The 20,600-nt window shown below is 42.5% G+C and overlaps 1 protein-coding gene across 1 annotated transcript in view; it reads right to left on the bottom strand.

Moving 5' to 3' along the window:
• Positions 1-6,968: 6,968 nt before the first annotated feature.
• SLC12A8 (solute carrier family 12 member 8) overlaps positions 6,969-20,600 on the bottom strand; it is a 149,148-nt gene continuing 135,516 nt past the window's right edge. Inside the window, exons 11-14 of the mRNA XM_054709647.1 lie at positions 16,649-16,746; positions 15,989-16,106; positions 11,225-11,285; positions 6,969-7,424 (exon numbers count right to left, since the gene is read on the bottom strand). Of these exons, the coding sequence (XP_054565622.1) occupies positions 7,262-7,424; positions 11,225-11,285; positions 15,989-16,106; positions 16,649-16,746 (440 nt within the window). The 3' untranslated portion in view covers positions 6,969-7,261. The remainder of the gene's footprint in view (positions 7,425-11,224; positions 11,286-15,988; positions 16,107-16,648; positions 16,747-20,600) is intronic.

Here is a 20,600-nt window from a genome sequence, read left to right as displayed (position 1 = left end):
GATGTGCCTGCAACCAAGGTATATGCCCTTGACTGGAATCGAACCTGGGACCCTTCAGTCCGCAGGCCGACGCTCTATCCACTGAGCCAAACCAGTTAGGGCCAAAGGTCTCAGTTTTACATGGACAAGTGGGAACATGTGGCCAAGACATCTTTTGCCCCTTCCAAGTGACCATGGTTTATAAGCTAGAGGATCCTGGACACACACACACACACACACACACACACACACACACACACACACACATCCTCTCTGAGCTGTAAGGACCCAAGAGACGGGCCCAGCTTTCCTCCCCCACCCCCAAGGAATAGGGGCATACCCACAGAGGACACACGGAGGCCAGGACTGCATTTGTCTTCAGATACCAGCCCAGTGCCCCGTCCACTACCCTGCATCGTAAGGAGAGAATCAGACAAGAGTGTGGGACAGGAAACAGGGCTACATGTCTGCTGAGCAGCAGAGCAAACCTAAGGCTCTGTGCTCTCTGCCAGCACGGGGCATTTGCTAGTGTAGGGAAGCTGGTGCTGTTCCCACACTGCTGTGGGCATAGGCTAGGCACCCGCCACCAGCTCCCACCCAACTCCTCCTCCCCGCCCAACCAAACAAACCCTGTGCTCGGAGGCTTGGGCCCTCGGCTTCCATGACACTGGCAGCCCTGTGCTTGGCATTCAGGGCATGCAAAGCGGCAGGGTCCCTGCCTTCATCTGAGTGGGGGGAGAAGATGGCCGGAATGAGAGAACAAGTCAGGAAGGGAGCCACACGAGGGCTCGTGAAGAGATGGAGAAATGAATGAGAGCCTTGAGAACTAGGCATAGACTAGTGATCCGCACCCCTGGCTGGACATTAGAATTGCCCAGTGAGTTTTTACAAAAGGTCAGTGCCTGGATCCCACCTACCTAATGAGAATCTCTGGCCACGAGGCCTGGGCATCAGTATTCTTTAAAAGCTCTCCAGGTGATTCTAATGTGCAGCCAGGGTTGAAACCACTGCCTTAAACTTAGTGCCGTAGGAAATAGAGACAGTGTAAGTTTTCAGGGCAGAGACACATGAGCAAAGTGGTTGCTCGAGGAGCATTTACTGAGCACCTACTCTGTGCCAGCAGGCACTATGCTGGGCTCTTGGTACACAGGGATGAGAAAGATATAGAGAGTCCCTGCCCTTGACTAGCCATCAGATTAGGTGAAAAGACAGATCCATAATAAGAATAATATAAAGTATCTTATGTAAGTATGAACCACATGCTCTGAGAACATTGAGGATTTTCTGGAGAAGGCTTTCCTAGAGACGTGACATTAGAATGCATTCCTGAAGGAGTTTACCAAGCAAAGAAGACAGATGAGAACATTTTAAGTGGAAAAAAGTAATAGGTGCTATCTACAGAGACCTGCTGTGTTCAGTATAACAGGGAGCATGGGGAGAGGACTCTGGAAAGAAGGCCACAGGCAGACACCAAGGGCCCAGTTCTGTCTGAGCTCTGTATTTGAAAATGAGCTGGGGAGAGCAGATTAGCAGTGTCAGAGGGAGGCAGGGAGGCCAGTCAGGAGCCACCGCAGGGATCCAGACGTGAAGTGATGAAGGCCTGGGCTGAGGAATGGATGGTGGGAATGAGGAAGAGAGCAACCCAAGAGTCATTTCCAAAAAAGGCAACAGGTTGAATCTGGTGACAGAACAGATGTAAGTATAGCAAAGTTGTGTGTGTGTGTGTGTGTGTGTGTGTGTGTGTGTGTGTGTGTGTGAGAGAGAGAGAGAAAGAGAGAGAGAGAGAGAGAGAGAGAGAGAGAGTTGGATGCAAAGATGGCCTCCCAGTATGATTTGAGACAGTAGGAGACCAGGAGAATATGGCATTAGCAAAGATGGGGATGCTGGGTAGATTATGTGAATTTCATGTAACTGCAAGACATCAACATGGAGATGTATCCAAAAGGCTGCTAAAGGGCAGACATTGGATTGTGGAGGGTGAGGAGGGAAAGTATACAGAGAGAAAGTGGGATATCCAGGTGTAAATAATTTATACCAGGCATTTGGCATAGAAAGAAAGAAAAATGGATGGCACCTGGCAGACCAGGCACAGGTGTGTATTTCCCAGGACTTGCCTGTGTGTGTGTGTGTGTGTGTGTGTGTGTGTGTGTGTGTCGGGGGCGGGGGGGGGGGGGGTAGTACAAGGGAAGGAGGAGGAAACAGGGGTGGATGAGGGGGTAGGCCCAGGAGGTGTCAAAGTGTAGCCTCTAGCAAAGGAGGAGTGTTTACCTTTAGGAAGGAGAGGCGTTTCCTAGTGGAGATACAGATGTCTGAGCAAACCTTCCCAAGGCCTGGGCCCAGAGCAAACCCTCTAAAGCAGGATCCAGGAAACTTCCACAAAGGGCCGGAGAGGGGACGTTTCAGGTTTCATGGGCTATGTGGTCTCTGTCTCAGCTACTCAACTCTGCTGGTGCTGGGCAAAAGCAGCCAGTGAACAAATGGGCGTGGCTGTGTCCCAATAAAACTCGATTTTCAAAACTAGGCAGTGATTAAAATGGTCAATTTTATTTTGTGTGGATTTTACTTCAATTAAAATAAAATGAAATAAAACACAGACCCTGGGCTTGATTTGGCCCAGAGGGTATAGCTTGCCCACCTGCTCTAGAGGTGAAGAAGGAGTAGATGGGAACTTACAGAGAGAAGACAAGGTCTATGCTGGCCTCCATGGGGACTGTGAGGAGTGATCAGGAGAGATCTGAGTTCAAATCCAGCTCTGCCACTTACTGGCTATGTGACCTCGAGTGAGTTACCTAACTTTCCTGAGCCTTTGTCTCCTCCTCTGTAATTTGGGGGACACAACAGGACCTTCTTCATTGAGTTGTTCTGAGGATCGAAGGAGACAATGAATATGAGTGTCTAGCATAACGCCTGGCTCAATACAGATTTTCTTACTGAATTTTAAGGGCTGATCATGAATTGCAGGGTCACAGCTGCAGCGGGTGCCATGACCATGGGGCCCAGGCATTGCCGTGACCAGGTCCCTGAATGACCGTGTAGAGCTCTCTGACTTGTGTCAGACTGCAATATGAAGCAGACATACATGTATCAAGTGCCAAGCCACTGAGATTTGAGGGGCTGTTTGTTGTAGCAGCAAGTCCACCCTGACCAATACAGATACATAGAGTTACACAGAGGTGCTCACCTGACAAGCAGCTCAATGAAAACCTGCCACTGCCACGGGAGCACCTCCCGCTGAGACTTTCCGTTTGGGGTTCGTATGTGAAAGCAGTGTTGTTTTCTCCACCCTCAACCTCTTACCACATATGGCACATGTCACATCGCACCGAGGAGCACTCCTCGAGCCCGCTAGCTGGCTGCTGGGGCACGACTGCTCATCCTTTCAAATGCCACTCACCCTCAGGGCTTCAGAGTGAATCTGACATAGACCACGTGGCCCATGGTTTAAGCCAGGCTTCCCATTTGCTGAGGCCAGCTTTTTTTAAAATTTTATTTATTTTTTTACAGAGGGCCTTCTCTGACGAACACAGTCAGAAGAGGACACGCTCGTGCATGCACACACACACACTTACACACACTCATAGGTGTGTTTTTTAAGAAACAATAAAATAGGCTAAAAACCGAAGCTCTCTACTATTTTTGAGACAGAACTGCTTCTGCCTCTTTTAGAAGCAGGCTTGTGGCCGCCCTCACCTCAATGACTGGTCAACTGTTCTCTGCCCTCCACTCACCCCAGCCCCTCAGTCTTGGGTCCAGGGAAAGTGCACCAGCCTTGATGCTGGGAAATGGGCTGCGTGCCCAGGAGCACAGCCAACGGGGGACCCCCTGATGCGGGTGGGTCTTTCTTGCCATCTGCGTTGCCTCTGACTTAATGTGACCTCCCCCTCCCCTGCCTCAAGAGTCAGAGGCTCACGCCTGTGCTTGCTGCTCAAGCCAATACACTAGCATCCATTTCTGCTTGAGAGCCTCCTGCCAGGAGCCCAGGGGTATCTCCCTGATGCCAGAGTGCTGCGTGGTGTGTGGTGAGCACAGACCTCTGTATTCCCTTGCCTGCTGAGAAGTGCAAACAGTATGGAATAACCCCAGCTGTGCAAGCACCACCTCGGACCCACTCTTTGGCATCTATGCGGACATCGAGGGTATAAGACATGGCAAGGAGTGGGTAATTTGCTCTAGAGTAAGCCTCGGTTCAAAAGAACCAGAGAGGGCGTAGGATTTTTGATGTCTAAGAAAAATTCCTAAGGCTCTGGGAAGGGAAGGGAGAAGCCTGAGAGAAGGGATATAGGAAAGTGGCCCAATGCGTGTAATAACCAAGGGTGTGGGAGGGGGAGGCAGAGTTGAAATGGTGACCAGGTGGTAACCCTTGTTGGTTCTCCTCCCTGTGGCTGGGCCGGTGCAGATTTCCTGCTGTTGGCCAGTGAAGGTGTCCCACTGTGTCTGTGGCCGATGAGACAGTGTGGCTGGTTGAAGCAGCAGGACTCCACTCGCTCTGAAATTTCAGGCTGGCAGGTGCCAAGAATCACTGCAGTTTCCCCTTCCTTCCTTCCTTCCTTCCTTCCTTCCATTCATTCCTTCCTTCCTTCTTTTCCTTCCTTCCTTCCTTCCTTCCTTCTTCCCTTCTTTCTCTGTCCCCACAGTAAGTGACATGGAATCCGCAGGGGTGGGAGAAGAACACTTTTATGACACCTCTTCCACCTTCATTTCCTCTCCAAAGTGTGTCCGACTTTAGAATTCACAACTCCACTTGGCCGCAGGCAGAATTCTAATTCCCATTTCACAGAGAAGGAAATCAAGGCTCTGTGAGGTTAAGAAGCCTGCCCCAGGGCACAGAACTGGTAAGATCCAGGATTCAGAGATTTTCATCCCCAAAACCCATGAGTTTGCAACTATATACCAACTCCTTCCCAAGTGAGCCCACTTCAAAGTGACATAAATCCAAAACACCAATCAGAAAGAATATATGCACCCTTATGTTCACAGCAGCACAATTTACAATAGCTAAGATCTGGGAACAGCCAAAGTTCCCCTCAGTACACAAGTGGATAAAAAAGCTTTGGTACATTTATATGATGGAATACTATGCAGCTGTAAAAAAAAAAAAGAAAAGAAAAAAGAATCTCTTACCATTTGAGACAGCATGGAGGGACCTGGAGAGTATTATGCTGAGCGAAATAAGCCAGTCAGAGAAGTATCACGTGATCTCATTCATATGTGGAGTCTAATGAACAAAATAAACTGATGAACAAAATAGATCCAGAGGCATAGAAGCATGGGACAGACTGAGGAATCTCAGAGGGAAGGTGAGGGAGGAGGGGTGGGTGGGGAGATTAACCGGGGAATTTATATGCATATATGCATAGCCCAGGGACACAGACAATAGAGTGGTAAGACCTGGGAGGAGCGGGTGTGGGGTAGAGGCAGTCAATGGAGCGGGGAAAGGGGACATCTGTAATACTTTCAAAAAAAAAAAAAAGTTTAAATAAATAAATATAAACCACACACCAAAAAAAAGAATAAAGGAATTTTAGCCAGCCAGTGTAGCTCAGTGGTTGAGCACTGACCTATGAACCAGGAGGTCATAGTTTGATTCTGTCAGGGCACATGCCCAGGTGGTGGCCTCAGTCCCCAGAAGGAGGCATGCAGGAGACAGCCGATAGATGATTCTCTCTCATCACTGATGTTTCTCTCTCTCTCTCCCTTCCTCTCTAAAATCAATAGAAATATATTTTTTAAAAAAGTAAAGCCCAGGACTCTCAAACTTACTAAATAAGAAATCTATGGGTGAGGTGCAGAAAGCTGCACTTTCAACAAGCCTGCCAGGTGATTCTGAGCACACTGACTGTGGAGAGCCTCTCCCACGGAAGAGAGAGGTGGTAACTGACCCAGCAGTACTTCCCTCCGGGCTCGGCAGAGAAACCACTGACTCTGGGCCCGGCGCTCCACTGATGTGGGGGAGCCACTAAGGCCTGGATGCTTGTGATGAATGCTGAGCTCACAGAGGAACCAAAATAGTCCTGCCCCTCATGCATTTATACCAAAAAAAAAAAAAACCCAGCTGCAAAGGTGTGGGGAGAGCTGGGGACCATAAATGCTTTTGAGAACATGAACCATTGGGTAATCATGATAATTTACCTTTTTAATTAAAAAGACCTTCACTACACACAAATAGCTTACAGAGGCATGTACTCTTTGATCTTGCAATGCCACGTTTGGGAATTTATCCTTCAGAAATTCTTTTCGCTTGTACATATGCACAAGATTATTCAATGCAGAACTGATTATAATAGCAGCAAAAGACTGGAAGTAATCCAAATGCCACGATTGTGGAACTGATGAAATAAATTACAGTGCATTCATACAATGAAAAATAATGAGGAAACTGTATATGTAATGATATGGCAATGTCTCCAAGATAGATCGTTAAGGGGAAAAGCAAGGTGCGGAACACATGTATAATACGCTATCTTTTGTGTATAAAAGGGGAGTAATAAGCATCCCCATTCCTATTTGCTGGTCTATCATCAAGGAACGCTGGAAGCAAATATAAAAACAGTGTGGTGACCTCTGGGGCAGGGAATGGAACTGAACAGACGGGGAGCAAGGACGAGAGGGAGGTTCTTCACTATATACACTGAGTGGCCAGATTATTATGATTTCTGAACGCATAATAATCTGGCCACTCAGTATATATATTAGAGGCCTGGTGCATGAATTTGTGCATGGGTGGGGTCTGGCCAGCCTGGCCAGGGGGAGGGGACATGGGCGGTTGACCGGCCTGCCTGCTAGTCGAGGGGACAATTTGCATATTAGCCTTTTATTATATAGGATATACACTGAGTGGCCAGATTATTATGCGTTCAGAGATCATAATAATCTGGCCACTCAGTGTATATGATTATACTTTGGGGTTTGGAACCATGTGGGTGCATTATTTATTCAATGAGTAAATAATAAAATAAAAATTTAAACAACCATTTATTGAGGCCCTGGGAACAAGCAGTCTGGTCTGGTCCTCCACACCCGTGGGTCTCGGTGTCCGTGGGGAGCTCTTCCAACCGGGAGTGTGTTTCAGAGCCACTGCCATTCCCGTGGCTGCCCTGCTTGGCGGTGGTGGGCCAGACCAGAATGCAGATGCTCATTGTCCAAAACGGCAGTGGGAGGACAGGTCTCTGCGTTTCTTACTGAGGAGAACCAGCTCCACAAGGGCTCTGGGAGTGGAGTCCACGGAGCACGAGGCAGCTCCAGGAGAGGAGGCCCTGCGGCCCAGGACCGAGTGCTCAGCACTCTAGTACGGAGGCATCAGCTGGTCTCGGCTCACACGGGAGGAGTGGTGGTAGCGGTCCCGAGTGGCGAAGTCTGCGTTCTCTTGGGTGAGCTGAGTCATCTCCATGTCAACCCTCGCCAGGGACGGCGCCAAAACGATCTGCTCTTGTGGGGATCGCAAGCTCCTTCGGGGAGAGAAACACACAGGCCCATCAGAAGGCAAGACCAAGCGCTGAACAGGGAGGAGGAGTCTCCCCAGGGACAGAAAAAGTATTTGCAAAAAAACATTATTGTGCTTATTATTGAACATGTACGTTAAAAAACACAGCTGTATCTGTTTTTGTTCATGAGGCAGAGAAGCATGGAACAGACTGTCAAACTGCAGCGGGAAGGCTGGGGCGAGTTGGGGCGGGTAGGTAAGAGATCAACCGAAGGACTTGCATGCATGCATATAAGCATAACCAATGGATGCAAGACACTGGGAGCAGGGGGGAGGAGGGGGGGTGTTGGGGAGGCCAGGGGAAGGTCAATGGGGGGAAAAAAAAGGAGACATATGTATTACTATTTGTAATACTTTAAACAACAAAATAAAATTAAAAAAAAACATAACTGGTGCAAGTTACATGTACAAATGTTTATGAATAAAGTGTGAGAAATGAGTATAAAATAGGGAGAGAAGTGACTTTTACCTTTCTTTAGCATACATGTATAAAAGTGTACAAAATAACCATCCAAACAGTGTCATGTGGGGACTCGATAGCATTTCTTTGCTTTTTTGTCAAGTGAAATAATGGAATGGAGAGGCTGAAAACCAGAGGAGAGTAGAAAGAGAAACCTCTTTGGTTCACGGGAAAGAAAGTTGAGTGAGGAATGATTTCCAGAGCTAAGGCTGACATAGCAAGCAGCTACGCGACAAACTACAAAGGCTTTGACCCCACGTTGGCCTGAAGACAGAGAACAGTCCCGGTGTGGACTCCACTGTCACTGACGTGCCTACACACAGTTGGAGCTGGAATAAACTGGGACACGCCAAAGCCGGTTTGGCTCACTGGATAGAGCGTCAGCCTGCGGACTGAAGGGTCCCAGGTTCGATTCCGATCAAGGGCATGTACCTTGGTTGCGGGCACATCCCCAGTAGGGGGTATGCAAGAGGCAGCTGATCGATGTTTCTCTCTCATCGATGTTTCTAACTCTCTATCCCTCTCTCTTCCTCTCTGTAAAAAATCAATAAAAATATATGAAAAATAAATAAATAAATAAACTGGGACACACGAGGAAAGTGCCAGAGGCTAAGGAGTAAGGGGAGCTCCAACCGGAGGTCGGGGATGTACAGAAGACGGACACAGGCATGGCTCTGCCCCCCATCAGCCCAGTGGCCTCAGAAAAACCGCCCCACCTCCCTGGGCCAAAGCCTTCGCCATACCTGAGAGGTGATTGCCCCTCAGAAATTTAACCGAAAAGAATCACCGACTTTTCAAGTAGTCATGTCAATTGTTTAAATACGGGATATATTTGATAGTTGTAAAAACATTTTTAAAGGTATAAATCTAACGTTTCAATCTTTAAAAGTTCAACAGAAAGCTTCAACTGACTTTGGCAAAAAGTGCTGCTACAGAAATTCAGGTCACACGATGAAGACCTTGCAGCCACTGAGAACATATATGAATTAGGTTGAGGTTTTCTGAGAAATGAATTAACTTCTATTAAGGTTGAACCTTCAAGAAATAAAGTTGAGAAGTGTCAAAAATGCCAGACCAATGAACAACTTAGAAGAGGGCAAGAAGTGTTTTTGCCAATGCATTTTTTTTTTCATTGATGCTGGTTTGTTTGTTTGTTTGTTTGTTTTAAAAGGTGAAACCATTGCATTCTTCTTAGTTCTGGTAATAATATGCCTCATTTTCTAATCTAGAATGGTCTAAAAATTCTTACCTGGGGAGTTACTAGGACTTTAGGAAAGAAAGCTTTCTCAAGGTCAGGCAAAATTTTACACAATTCTGGGAATTGTGGATGTCATAGAGGGAGCAATTTAATCAAATTCCTTTGCCCAAACACCTTCACTACACCATTCCTCTTCTTTGATTTTGAAGAGCATCTGGGTCCATAGTTGTAAACAAGCAGACAAACAAACAACCTTCAAAATTACAAAACAGAAAACACAGCTACCAATTTCTACTTTTTAAAAAAAAAAAAATCACATTTCTTGATCCTTTCACCTTCCTAAGTAATCATCACAAAACATCGCTCAGGAGCCATGGTGAGGCCAGCAAGTGCAATGTTGAGAGTTAGCTGATGCCTCCATCGCCCACTTCACAAGCCCACGGAGCTATGTATAGTGTGGACTGGGTTCTGTTCCAACCAAAGTATTGCCCTCTTCTAAGAATAATCTCCTCCTGATACATTCTCCTTTCTACATAGCACTACAGTGACCTCAGAGGTGAAATTCTAGGAATTCAGAACGCAGCATAAGGAGTATTGCCCTCCCATGGTCATGTGTAGGCTTTAACACTGCAAATGCCTAAAAATATCCCTGTAAAACAGACAGGGCCCCATACTCTTAACCACTCATCAGCTCCAGCCCCAGATCTATAGGCAGCCTCTACACAGAAGCTATTTCCACTGAAACTCAACTTTTCCTCAGGACGAGGTGACAGGGAAAAGACACCAGAGCGGGAGTGTTGTGATCTGAGTCACCCAGCCTGGTGCCTCAGACTGGAAGAGAGGCAAAGAGGTGACCCACCCCTCCCATAGCTCCGCGCAGAATGTTAGCCCAGCTTCCAAGCAGGTGACAGGGATCTCCGCACACACCACCCTCCCTCCCAGCCTTTACCCTGTCAGTTTCCATGGCCCCTGCTCCTTTGTCTTCATCCTCCCAGGCTCTAGCAGCAAAGTTTAATTGCTTGTGCAATCTTGAACAAATTGGTAGTGCTTATAAAGACTTGTCTTAAAAAGGATTCTTGGAAGGCAGGAAGGGGGGGGGTACTGTTTACTAGACGGAGTGTTTCTGTTTTTGCAAGACAGAGAGTTCTGGAGATGCATGGTGGCGGTGGTGGCACAACAATATAAATGTACTTAACACCACTGAACTGTACACTTAAAAAGGGTAAAATGCTACATTTTATGTTATCTGTCTACATCACAATTAACAATATGGGAGGTGGGGGGGGGGGGGGGACTCTGAATGTACATCGGGATCCAAGGGAAAGGGTTCCATAGTCCATTAGCAATGTCTGGGCATGGAAGGTAGAAATATTGGCAAGTGCAACCCAGACATCTAGATTTTCAAAAACAAACCAACAAAATGAAACCAAATAAACATTTGATTGAGTTCTGCCTGGATTTGCCCAGCCTCCAGCGTTGGTTCCTCACTGTTAGCGAAGGAGGAGGGAAGTAATTTCCTAGAGTCCCAAGGCCTTCGAAGGTGAGGTAGCATTGTCTCCGGAAGGGTGAAAGGTGAAGGAGGAGGAAAGAGATTCGGGCACTCAGGAAATCTTATGTGCTCTATGAGGCCTTCTCCTATTTCTCAGGAGAGTCGATTCTTCCCTTTCCCTGTTTGTTTGAACATGGAGGTGCCCCAGAAATCCCCCAAGATCCCTACTCTATATATTTCTGTACTTGGCTTCTGCACTTTCACCAACACAGTCAGATCAACGGCCTTTGGGCTTAACCTTGTGTGTGATGATGTACTGATGCTGGTGTGTCTCGGACTGTGAGCTCACTGAGAGTAGCTCTCTGGACTTAGCACCCGCAATCAGATTCTAAATAAGGCCCCTGTTCATGATTCCTGAGGATAGAAAGCAGGAGGACATGAGCCAGAGGAAGTTTCTGATGAGCTGAGCCTGGGTGGGGGAGGGCAGTGAGGAGCAAAACCTGAGTCTCCTCCAGGGTCTCAATTGTTGGGTTCCCGCACACAATTCACCCTCGCCCAGTTAGGAGTGGGACACAGGACACTCATCCACCCTGGTCCTGGCCCCAGATTAGCACTGACCTGCAGGAAGGGAGCAGAAGAGACCTCATCCATCTGAAAAAGCTGAAGTTGGAGGCTGATCCTACAGGGAAGACATATACATGAATATTGATGAAGGCTCTAGATATGCATCTAGAGTCCCAGTTTTAATAGAATATATATCTCCTGACACACATGCACAATTAGTACAATTTTTTTTCCTTTTTCAGTCTAACCAAACAATATTCATTATAATATTCCCTGACAGCAGCCTGCTAAGGACATCGTACCCATATGTAGTTTCCAAAAATTTATTTCTAAATTCCAAATTCTCAAGAAAGAAACTGAATAAAGTGCTATAGAGAAAAAAGCAGACGACTTGCTAACTTCAGTCCTATGAATTTAAAAAATTTTGATATTTTTTTCTTAGATTCAAACTATGTGTTAAACATGTGCTATAAAATCCCCTACTAGACCACACGCCCTTGGAAGATAGGAAGCACATCTTCTTCATCTTGTAACACTCCCCACACCCACAGGGGCTGGCACTCCGGAACTTTTCCACGGGTTTGAATCCAATTGCTCACCGTGTAGAAATGTTAGAGCTGAAGTTTGAAGTGAGATTGTTGTTGATACTGACTGACTATACTGACATCAGACACACTAATTAGAATAGGGCTAATCAGCTTTTAAAAAATATTTTTTTATTGATTTCAGAGAGGAAGGGAGAGGAAGAGATAGAAACATCAATGATGAGGGCGAATCATTGATAATTGCCTCCTGCACGCCCCCTACTTGGTATCGAGCCTGCAACCCAGGCATGCGCCCTGATCAGGAATGGATCTATGACACTCAACCACTGAGCCACACCAGCTGGGCCTAATCAACATTTTTAAAAAACAAAACAAAAACCTCATCCCTTCTTTGGTGTGGGTGTTGTTGTTTTTTAAATCTCATATAACGAATTACATATAACTTTAGGAAACCAAATCAAATGTCATTTTATACAATGTTCTTCTAAATTATACATATTTGCTTTAATATCTACAATTGCAAATAGAAAGTTTCTAACATATTCTGATGTTGTCAGGAGGAAGCAAATAAACAAACATTCTATCAGCTGACCTTTCTTACTTGTGGTCATTTGGGTTCTAAGTTATCTAAATTTTATTTGGAGACTGGCCTGAAATTTTATGTTATACCTTCCTGTGAATAGATTTCTGGGAATGATTTTAATTTCTTACGATCAAACTAACTCCTAAGAAAGTTAGAGGCAATCACTGATGTAACCACTGTGTTATTTAAAATATATTCTGTCCCTTAAATTAGCTGGTATAAGGACCTCTTGTTCGCATGACTTTTCTAAAGCATTGTTATTGTTTCTTAAACACCCTCACAGACACACCCACAAATAATGTTTAATCAGGGAACTGTGGCCCCGTCAAGGTGACACAAAAAATTAACCATCGCAGCGAGGCTTCACTGAGGAGGGTGGCTTTTGAAGGATCCTGAACTGAGAGACCGGGGTTTTCCTCACAGGTCACCCCGAGGGCCTGAGCAGGGCATGTCTTCACTCTGGGACTTACTGCTCTCCCTTCTACTCCACCATCTTCACCAAAAGTCCTCAGAAGCATTATTCTTAATGTGCATGTGACTTCAAGTGTATGAAGTGCATTTCTTTCAAAAATATACATCAAATTGTTCTAATTCTGAAGAATGTTTTCTTCCGTTTGCCTGCATTGCTGTGGTTCATTTAGTTAGGACTTAGAACTAATTGCTTTATTTGAAATCGGGGCATCATAGAATTTTGTTGAAAAGGGCTCTCAAATGTATGTTTTTAAATAGCTTTATTGTTGAGAAATAACTGAAATCACCGTAGAGTATTGATTATACTTTCTTACGATTATATTCTTGATGCTCTGACATTTGGGGCCTTGATCCTGAGACAGCAAAGAACTCCCCTGCGAACACCCCTGTGACATACAAATCAACCAAACCAGAGCCCACACCCCCATATTCTCACACAAAGAGCCAATAGGCCCCTGCCCTAAATCATGCGAGGGCCACATACCAGACAACTGGAGACCACCCCTATATACTCTTTTTGTCTGGTTTCTTGCACTCAGCATAATTATATGAGTTTCATCCATGTTATTGTATGTTCCTTTTATTACTGAGTATTCCATTGTAGGAGTACATTGGCTAGTTCATATGGCAGGCATATGTTTAACTTTTAATAACCTGCCAAACTGTTTTACAAAGTGATTGTATTATTTTATTTCCACCAGTAGTATACGATAGTTCTAGTTGCTCCACATCCTTGCCAACACTTGGCATGATCAGTATTTTTAATATTAACTCCTCTAATAGGTGTGTAGTAGTATAATATTGTGGTTTTAATTTGTATTTCCTAATCACTAATCATGTTGAGCATCTTTTCATATGCTTATGACTTTCCATATAAGTATTTTATTTTATTGTTTTACTGATTTTTAGAGAGGGAGAGGGAGAGGGAGAGGGAGAGGGAGAGGGAGAGGGGAAGAGAGAGAGAGAGAGAGAGAAACATCAATGGGCGAAAGATATAGTGATAGGTTGCCTCTTGCACATGTCCCAACTGGCGATTGAACCCACAACCTAGGTATGTGCCCTGACTGGGAATCGAATCCACGACCTTCTGGTGCACAGGATGATGCTCCAACCACCTGAGCCACACAAGCCAGGGCTCATATAAATATTTTAGAGTCTGCTTGCTAACTTCCACAAAAAAGGCAGCAGAGATTTTTATTGGGATTATGTCGAATCTATAGAGCAATTTGGGGAGAATTAATTTCTTAAGAATATTGAATCTTCCAATTCATGAACTTAGTATATGCCTTCATTTATTTCTTTCATTTCCTCTTTACTTTCTTCTCATAAATGTTTTTGTTTTCCTCTTCTAGTCTGTAAATATGGTGAATTACATAGAATAATTCAGAATGTTAAACCAACCTTGAATTCCTGAGATAAACTTATTTGGTTACAATGTATTATCCTTTTTATATTTTTTTATTCAACTTGGTAAAACTTCGTTACAAATTTTTGTATCTATGGTCATGAGGGATATTGGTGTGTAGTTCTCCAAAATATTATGATCACTCTGGATAAAGTTTGTCAACTGTATTGATATCACATAACCAGTTTCTTGTTTTATTTGCATTCTCTACTTTTTTCTGTTTTATATATTATTGATTTCTACTTTTATCTTCATTGCTTCTTTGTTTCTCTTATTTGGGTTTAATTTGCTCTTCTTTCTCTAGTTTTCTTAAGTTGGAAGTGGGGGTCATTGATTTAAGACCTTTCTTCTTTTCTAATATGAACATTTGATGCTATAAACTTCCTTCTAAGTACCGAATTAGCTGCATCCCACAATTTTGATGTTATATTTTCATTTTCATTCAGTTTGAAATATTTTGTAGTGTTACTTATTATTTCTTCTTTGAACCCTGAATTATTTCATTTCTTTACTTGATTTAGCATCGTTTAGTGTTCTTAGTCATTTAGTGTTATTTAATGTTTTTTAGTTTCTAAATATTTGGGGATTTTTCAATACTAGATATCTTTCTGGTATTTATTTCTAACTTACTTCTCCTTTGGTCAGAGAACATACTTTGTTCTTGAATTTACTTGAATACCTTTAAATATATCGGGACTTTTTATGTCCTGAAAATATGGTAAATATTTCATTTATATTTAAAAAGAACATATATTCTTCTGTTAGGTGGAATGGTCTATAAATCTTAGTTTATCTAGGTTTGTGGATAATGTTATTCAAGCCTGCTAATGTCTTACCAATGTTAAGCCTACTTGTTTTTGTCAATAATTGAGAGAGGTATTGAAACCTCTTATTTTAATTTTGAATTTTTCTATTTCTTGTTATACCAGGTTTTACTTCATATATTTTAAAGCTCTATTTTTAAGTGCATAAAGGTTAAGATTTTTTATGTCCTCTTCATGAATTTTTTACTTTATCTTCATGAAATAATCCTTTTTTCCTGGTAATATTCTTTTCTCTAAAATCTATTTTGCCTGATAGTAATATAGTCACTCCAGCTTTGTTTTGATTCACATTATTGTATCTTTTCCCATCTTTTTATTTTTAACTTATTTTGTGTCTTTATATTTAAAGTAGGTTTCTTGTAGGTATCATATAGTTATATCATGCATTTTTATTCAATCTGAAAACCTCAGTGTTTAGATCACTTTATTGAGAGTGTTTAGACCGTTTATTTTTAGTGTGATTATTGATATGGCTAGGTTTATATAAACTTCCTTGTTATGTGCTTTTTGTTTGTCCCATATGCCCTTTATTATATTTTCTACTTTTTCTGCTTTATTTTGATTTGAGTATTTTAAAATTCAATTTTATCTCCTTTATTGGCTTACTAGCTATAACTCTTTGTTATTTTTTAATGGTTGCTTTAGAGTTTGTAGTACACATTTTTAACTTATCACAGTCCACGTCTAAGTGATATTATAGTACTTCACATATAGCATCAGAAAGTTAAAACAGTGTATTTCCATTTCTTCCCTCCTGGCTCTTGTGCTATTGTTATCAACCATTTTACTTCTACATGTCTTATAAATCTCACAAGTAATTGTTTTATCATTTATGTGCATGTCATAGTCCCCGCCCCCGAGACTATAAGCTACTTGAAAATGGGATTCATATCTGTCCGTGTTGGCATTTAATTGGTGCTCAAAACACATTTCTTCAGTGGATGCTAAAGAGAAAGAGGAAGGTGGCGGCAAAATGGCTCTGCTGCTTACCAAGGTGAAGCCCGGGACTGGCCCGACCAATGTAGAAATACACAACGGCAGCAACACACATGTTGATCAGAGTGTAGACCCACTGGATCACAAACATGATGACAAGAGACCCAACGGCCTGTGGAAACAGCAGGAAAGGCAAGTCACCTAATGGTTCATCACATTGTAGGCAAACCACAAGGCTAGTCCCGCTCATCAACCTTTGATCACTATAAAAGTCTGCTTAATTGAAGTTCACTCATAATTTTAAAAAACAACAACAACCTCACTTAAGCAGATATTTGAGAAGATACCCTCTGAAAGTACCAACTATCAATAAATAGTTATTGTCTCCTAGTTCCTTGTCCTATTCCTCCCTAGAAGAAACAAAGTGAAATTATGCTAATTTGGTATACCTAGAAATTTAGTGACCCAGAGGTTATCACAGATGCTTAATTATTTTACAAGTAGCCCACTGATTAAAATAAATGCTGCACTAAATGCAGTCTTGCCATTTGTAGTCTTGACTAAATTCTAATATAACAGGTAATTAAATGACATTGCTCCTGATTAAGACTCTCCTCTTTCCTTCCCACAGCCCCAACCCTGAGATCACACACATCTCCAATTGTCCTTGAATTATGTCACAAGGACAATTGAGATAAAAATGTAACTACTCACCCCCAACAGGGAGACCCAGGGGTTGCACATGCGAGCGTAGAAAGAAGTAGTTCTGCTCTGGATATCTTGTTCCTGAAGCCTAGACTTCAGAAAGAAATCTAAAAAATAAATGAGCCAAATCCTTATTACCAATCTGTTACCAAATCCTCTTATATTTTTATGAACAAATACTTATAAGCTCATCTTCTCAACCTAAAGACAACTTCCACTCACTTAAACCATTAACTTTCCTGTGGTCTTAGTCAACTCATTCTCCTACTCTCTGATGTAACACGTTTACAATCTCTTCTCTCAAAGGAGAGCTTTCATATCCTCTCATCACCAAATATTCCAACCTATTTGCATCTGAACCGTCTCTTCTGCCTTCCCTCCTTGTCCAGTGGATAAACAGTCCCAGCTCCTGTGTAAGGCCCATCCTCTGCTTATGCTCTGCTTGAGAATTTTGTTTTTGTTTTGTTTGTTTTTTATATGGTAAATTTGCTGTCTTTATTGTTGCTTTCTTAATAAGAGAAAGTGTGTAGTTTTATTTTTTTTAATTACTTTATTGATTAAGGTATCACGAGAATTTTGCTTTTGCATCCTTGATTTTTCCATCCTATATCGAACCATTACCATTAAATATAAATACCCTACACTGCAATTTCTCCCACTTAAGCAAATACCTTCTGGTCAACCCCTAGTTACTGCCCTATTCCTTTGTCTTCCTTATAGCAAAACTCCTCAAAAGAATTGCCTATATATTATTTACCTCCCATTATTTCCTCAACCCACTCATAAGATTGTAAAATTCCACTAAAACTACTCTTCCTAAGTTGCCAATGACTTGATCTTTTCTAATTCATTGGTCACTCCCAGTCCTCATCCAATGAGGCCTTTCAGACAGCATCTGACACATGTGATCACTTCCAGCTTATTGAAACACTTCCTTCTCTTGCTTTCTAGGATGCTTCATTCTCCCAGCTTTCCTTCTATCTCAGTGACCACTTCTTCTCGGTCTTCTTTACTGGCTCACCTTCCAAACCCCAAATATTGTAATATCCCAACATTCATTCAGTCCTCAGCACTCTTTCCTCCCCCCGCCCCCATATATACTAACTCCTAGGATATCTCATCTAGTCCCATGGCTTTAAATACTATCTATATATTGATGATTCAAATTTACATCCCCCTTGACCCTTGAATTAAAATTTTGAATATCTAGTTTTCTTCTCAATAGCTCCTCTTACATGGCTAACAAGCACCTCAAACCTTAGCACAGCTAAAGCAAAAATCTATTCTTCCCAAGTCTTCTTCATCTGAATAAATGACATCACCATTCACTCAAATATCTATGATTCATCCTTGACTCCTCTTTTCCTCACACCTACACCTGGTCCATCAGTAAATCCTCTAGACTCTACCATCAAATATATTCAGAATTTGACTACTCCTCACCATACAATTCATTGCTCCATTAAAATGCCCTCTTCTCAGAGAGACCTTTCCTGACAAACATATCTGAAACAGAATGCCCTCTCCCCACCTAGTCTCTCTCTATTCCATCACCCCACTTTATTATTCATCATAGTACCTGGCATTACAGTGTATATTTGTGTGTTTGTTATGTACCTTCCCCTACTAGAATGCAAGCTCAATGACAGCAGAGACCCATGTCTATTCAGCATGTTCTCCAGCACCTTGAACAATGCTTACAATGTAGTAAATGTTCCATTCATGTGGTTAAATGAATGAACAAACCATCCTAGCCCCCAGAGAAATCTTTATTCTCTCTACATCTGCCTTCCTTCATCATGTGCTGCCAATTATTATATTTATCTTTTATACCTGAGGGCAAGGACTCTTATATCTATCTCTAAATGCCAAATCTAGACATTTAGAAGTTCATGTATAGGAAGAGCTCAAAAAATGTCTCCCTATTAATTGTGGATTGAAATAAACTCTGCCAAGCATTATGATTAATTTGAATTGATGGCTCTGCTACTTTTTTAAAAAAGAAATAATACTGTTATACTCCCATTAATTAAATTGTATAATTTTAACATGTTCAATTCATGATTCATTTTTTTCAGCCATTGGCTTAGTGAAATACAGTTGCCCTCTTGTTCCTCTAAGAAGGAACACTATTGGTTAAGGACTTAGATTTTTGCCTCTCTGAGATTTGCCAAATGTTAAGCTCACCTTTTCATACTTGATCTTGATCTTGCACAATATCAATTACACTGTACCTAGGGGGAGTGTGTGTGTGGGGAGGTGGGGGTGCATGCACGAGAAACTCAGGAGAAAGTAGTTAGGAAGGGGTGTGTCCTGCAAGCAAGCACAATGCAGTTTTATCCATCAGCAATGTGAGGGAGAATTCATGCAATGACTTTGAATAGGTCTCACAGCACAGGCAAACAATATGGTTCAAAATCCTTCCAAATGACTAAAGGAATTTTTTTCTCTTGTCAAGGATTTTGCTGGAAGAAACAAGCCTTGTGAATTATTGGTAGAAGGGGACATTTTTCATATTAGAAATTCTAGAGTAATGACCAGGAAGGCAACTTAACTTTTCAAGTTTTAGTTGCAAAACAAACAAGTAAACAGAACCATGCATCAGGCATGTTAAATATATCAAATATAAAAAACATAGCAAAAATAATATTAAAGTTCTTTTAAAATATAATGGTATGTCTAACAAATTCAATGTTTACAAAATCCATGCAGATATAAACACACTAAACATGAAGGGTGAAAACAATTATGTTAATTTTAAAAATCATGAATTTAAGTAATTTTATAGACATTAGGAAACTAAATATTAAACTATCTCTATAAATGCACCTCATGTCTTTATCAGAATACATAAACACAGTTTTAGTTAGCATGCACAAACCGAGAATGTGCACGGATGCATCCTCAAACGATCCTGTTTCAAGTCCAGGTGGTCTTTTATCATGATAATGAAATTCTTTTAACTGCTTTCCAAATGCTGTACATTTCAGTTATTTCTAACTTGATTATACAATTCCCCCAAATAGATTTACTAAGCCAGGGCAATTAAACAGGTTTATATTCTTTGTTACATCTTTTTTTTAATTTTTATTGATTTTTAGAGAGGAAGGGAGAGAAAGAGAGAGAAACATTGATTAGCTGCCTCCCACACATGCCCCAACTGGGGATCAAACCCACAACCTGGGCATATAACCTGACCAGGAATTGAACCTGCCACCTTTTAATGTATGGGACGACCCTCCGACCAACCAAGCCACACCGGCCAGGGTTCTTACTACATCCTGAAAGATCATTATCCAGAAAGAATGAACCAGAGGGAACTTCCAGCTATGAAAAGGTTGGTGAATCCTTTCCATAAGAATTAAGTGCTCAACTAGACAAAATAAACAAAAACAATCATTCAGGGCTCCAGAAATTTACCAAATGGAGACAACAAATTAAGAAGTGTTTATTTTCAAAACTGTTGGAGCTAAGGGTAAGAACCTTGAGAGTCTATGACCTTCTTGCCCAGGCTGCTCCCATCCCTGCCCTAGTTCTTAGCAGCATGGATCTGGTCAGAAACCAGCAAACTTGTGGGTTAGCCTTTATAAGCTAAATGTGGTGAGCACAGTAGAAAACTGAATGGGGAAAGCCTCAGCTTTGCTAGCATGAGGGTGCAGACCCACCTGGGGGAGCATTGGACCAGCAGAAGTCTAAGGGGGAGGTCCTAGAAATGAGAGAGCCATAGTAGAACTATCGCTCCCCACATTTCCCTGGCTGACTACTAAACTATCCCCCAACTGCCTGGGGAGACCCAAGAGAGACTGGCAAAAAGTAAAAGCTGAGGGGACTGGAGAATTGGCTGCAACTTTGACTGCTTTTCCCAACCCACAGACAGATCCATTGGCAGAGGGTGGCAGCTTTATGGGGCCCTGTAAACACAGCAGCAACCCCCAAGGAACCCAGGGCTAAAAATTAGAAA

Source organism: Eptesicus fuscus, chromosome 3 (genome assembly GCF_027574615.1).
Source record: "Eptesicus fuscus isolate TK198812 chromosome 3, DD_ASM_mEF_20220401, whole genome shotgun sequence".
Taxonomy (NCBI): Eukaryota; Metazoa; Chordata; class Mammalia; order Chiroptera; family Vespertilionidae; genus Eptesicus; species Eptesicus fuscus.
Note: the sequence above shows the minus strand (reverse complement) of the source record. Positions and strands in the feature narration are given on the sequence as shown.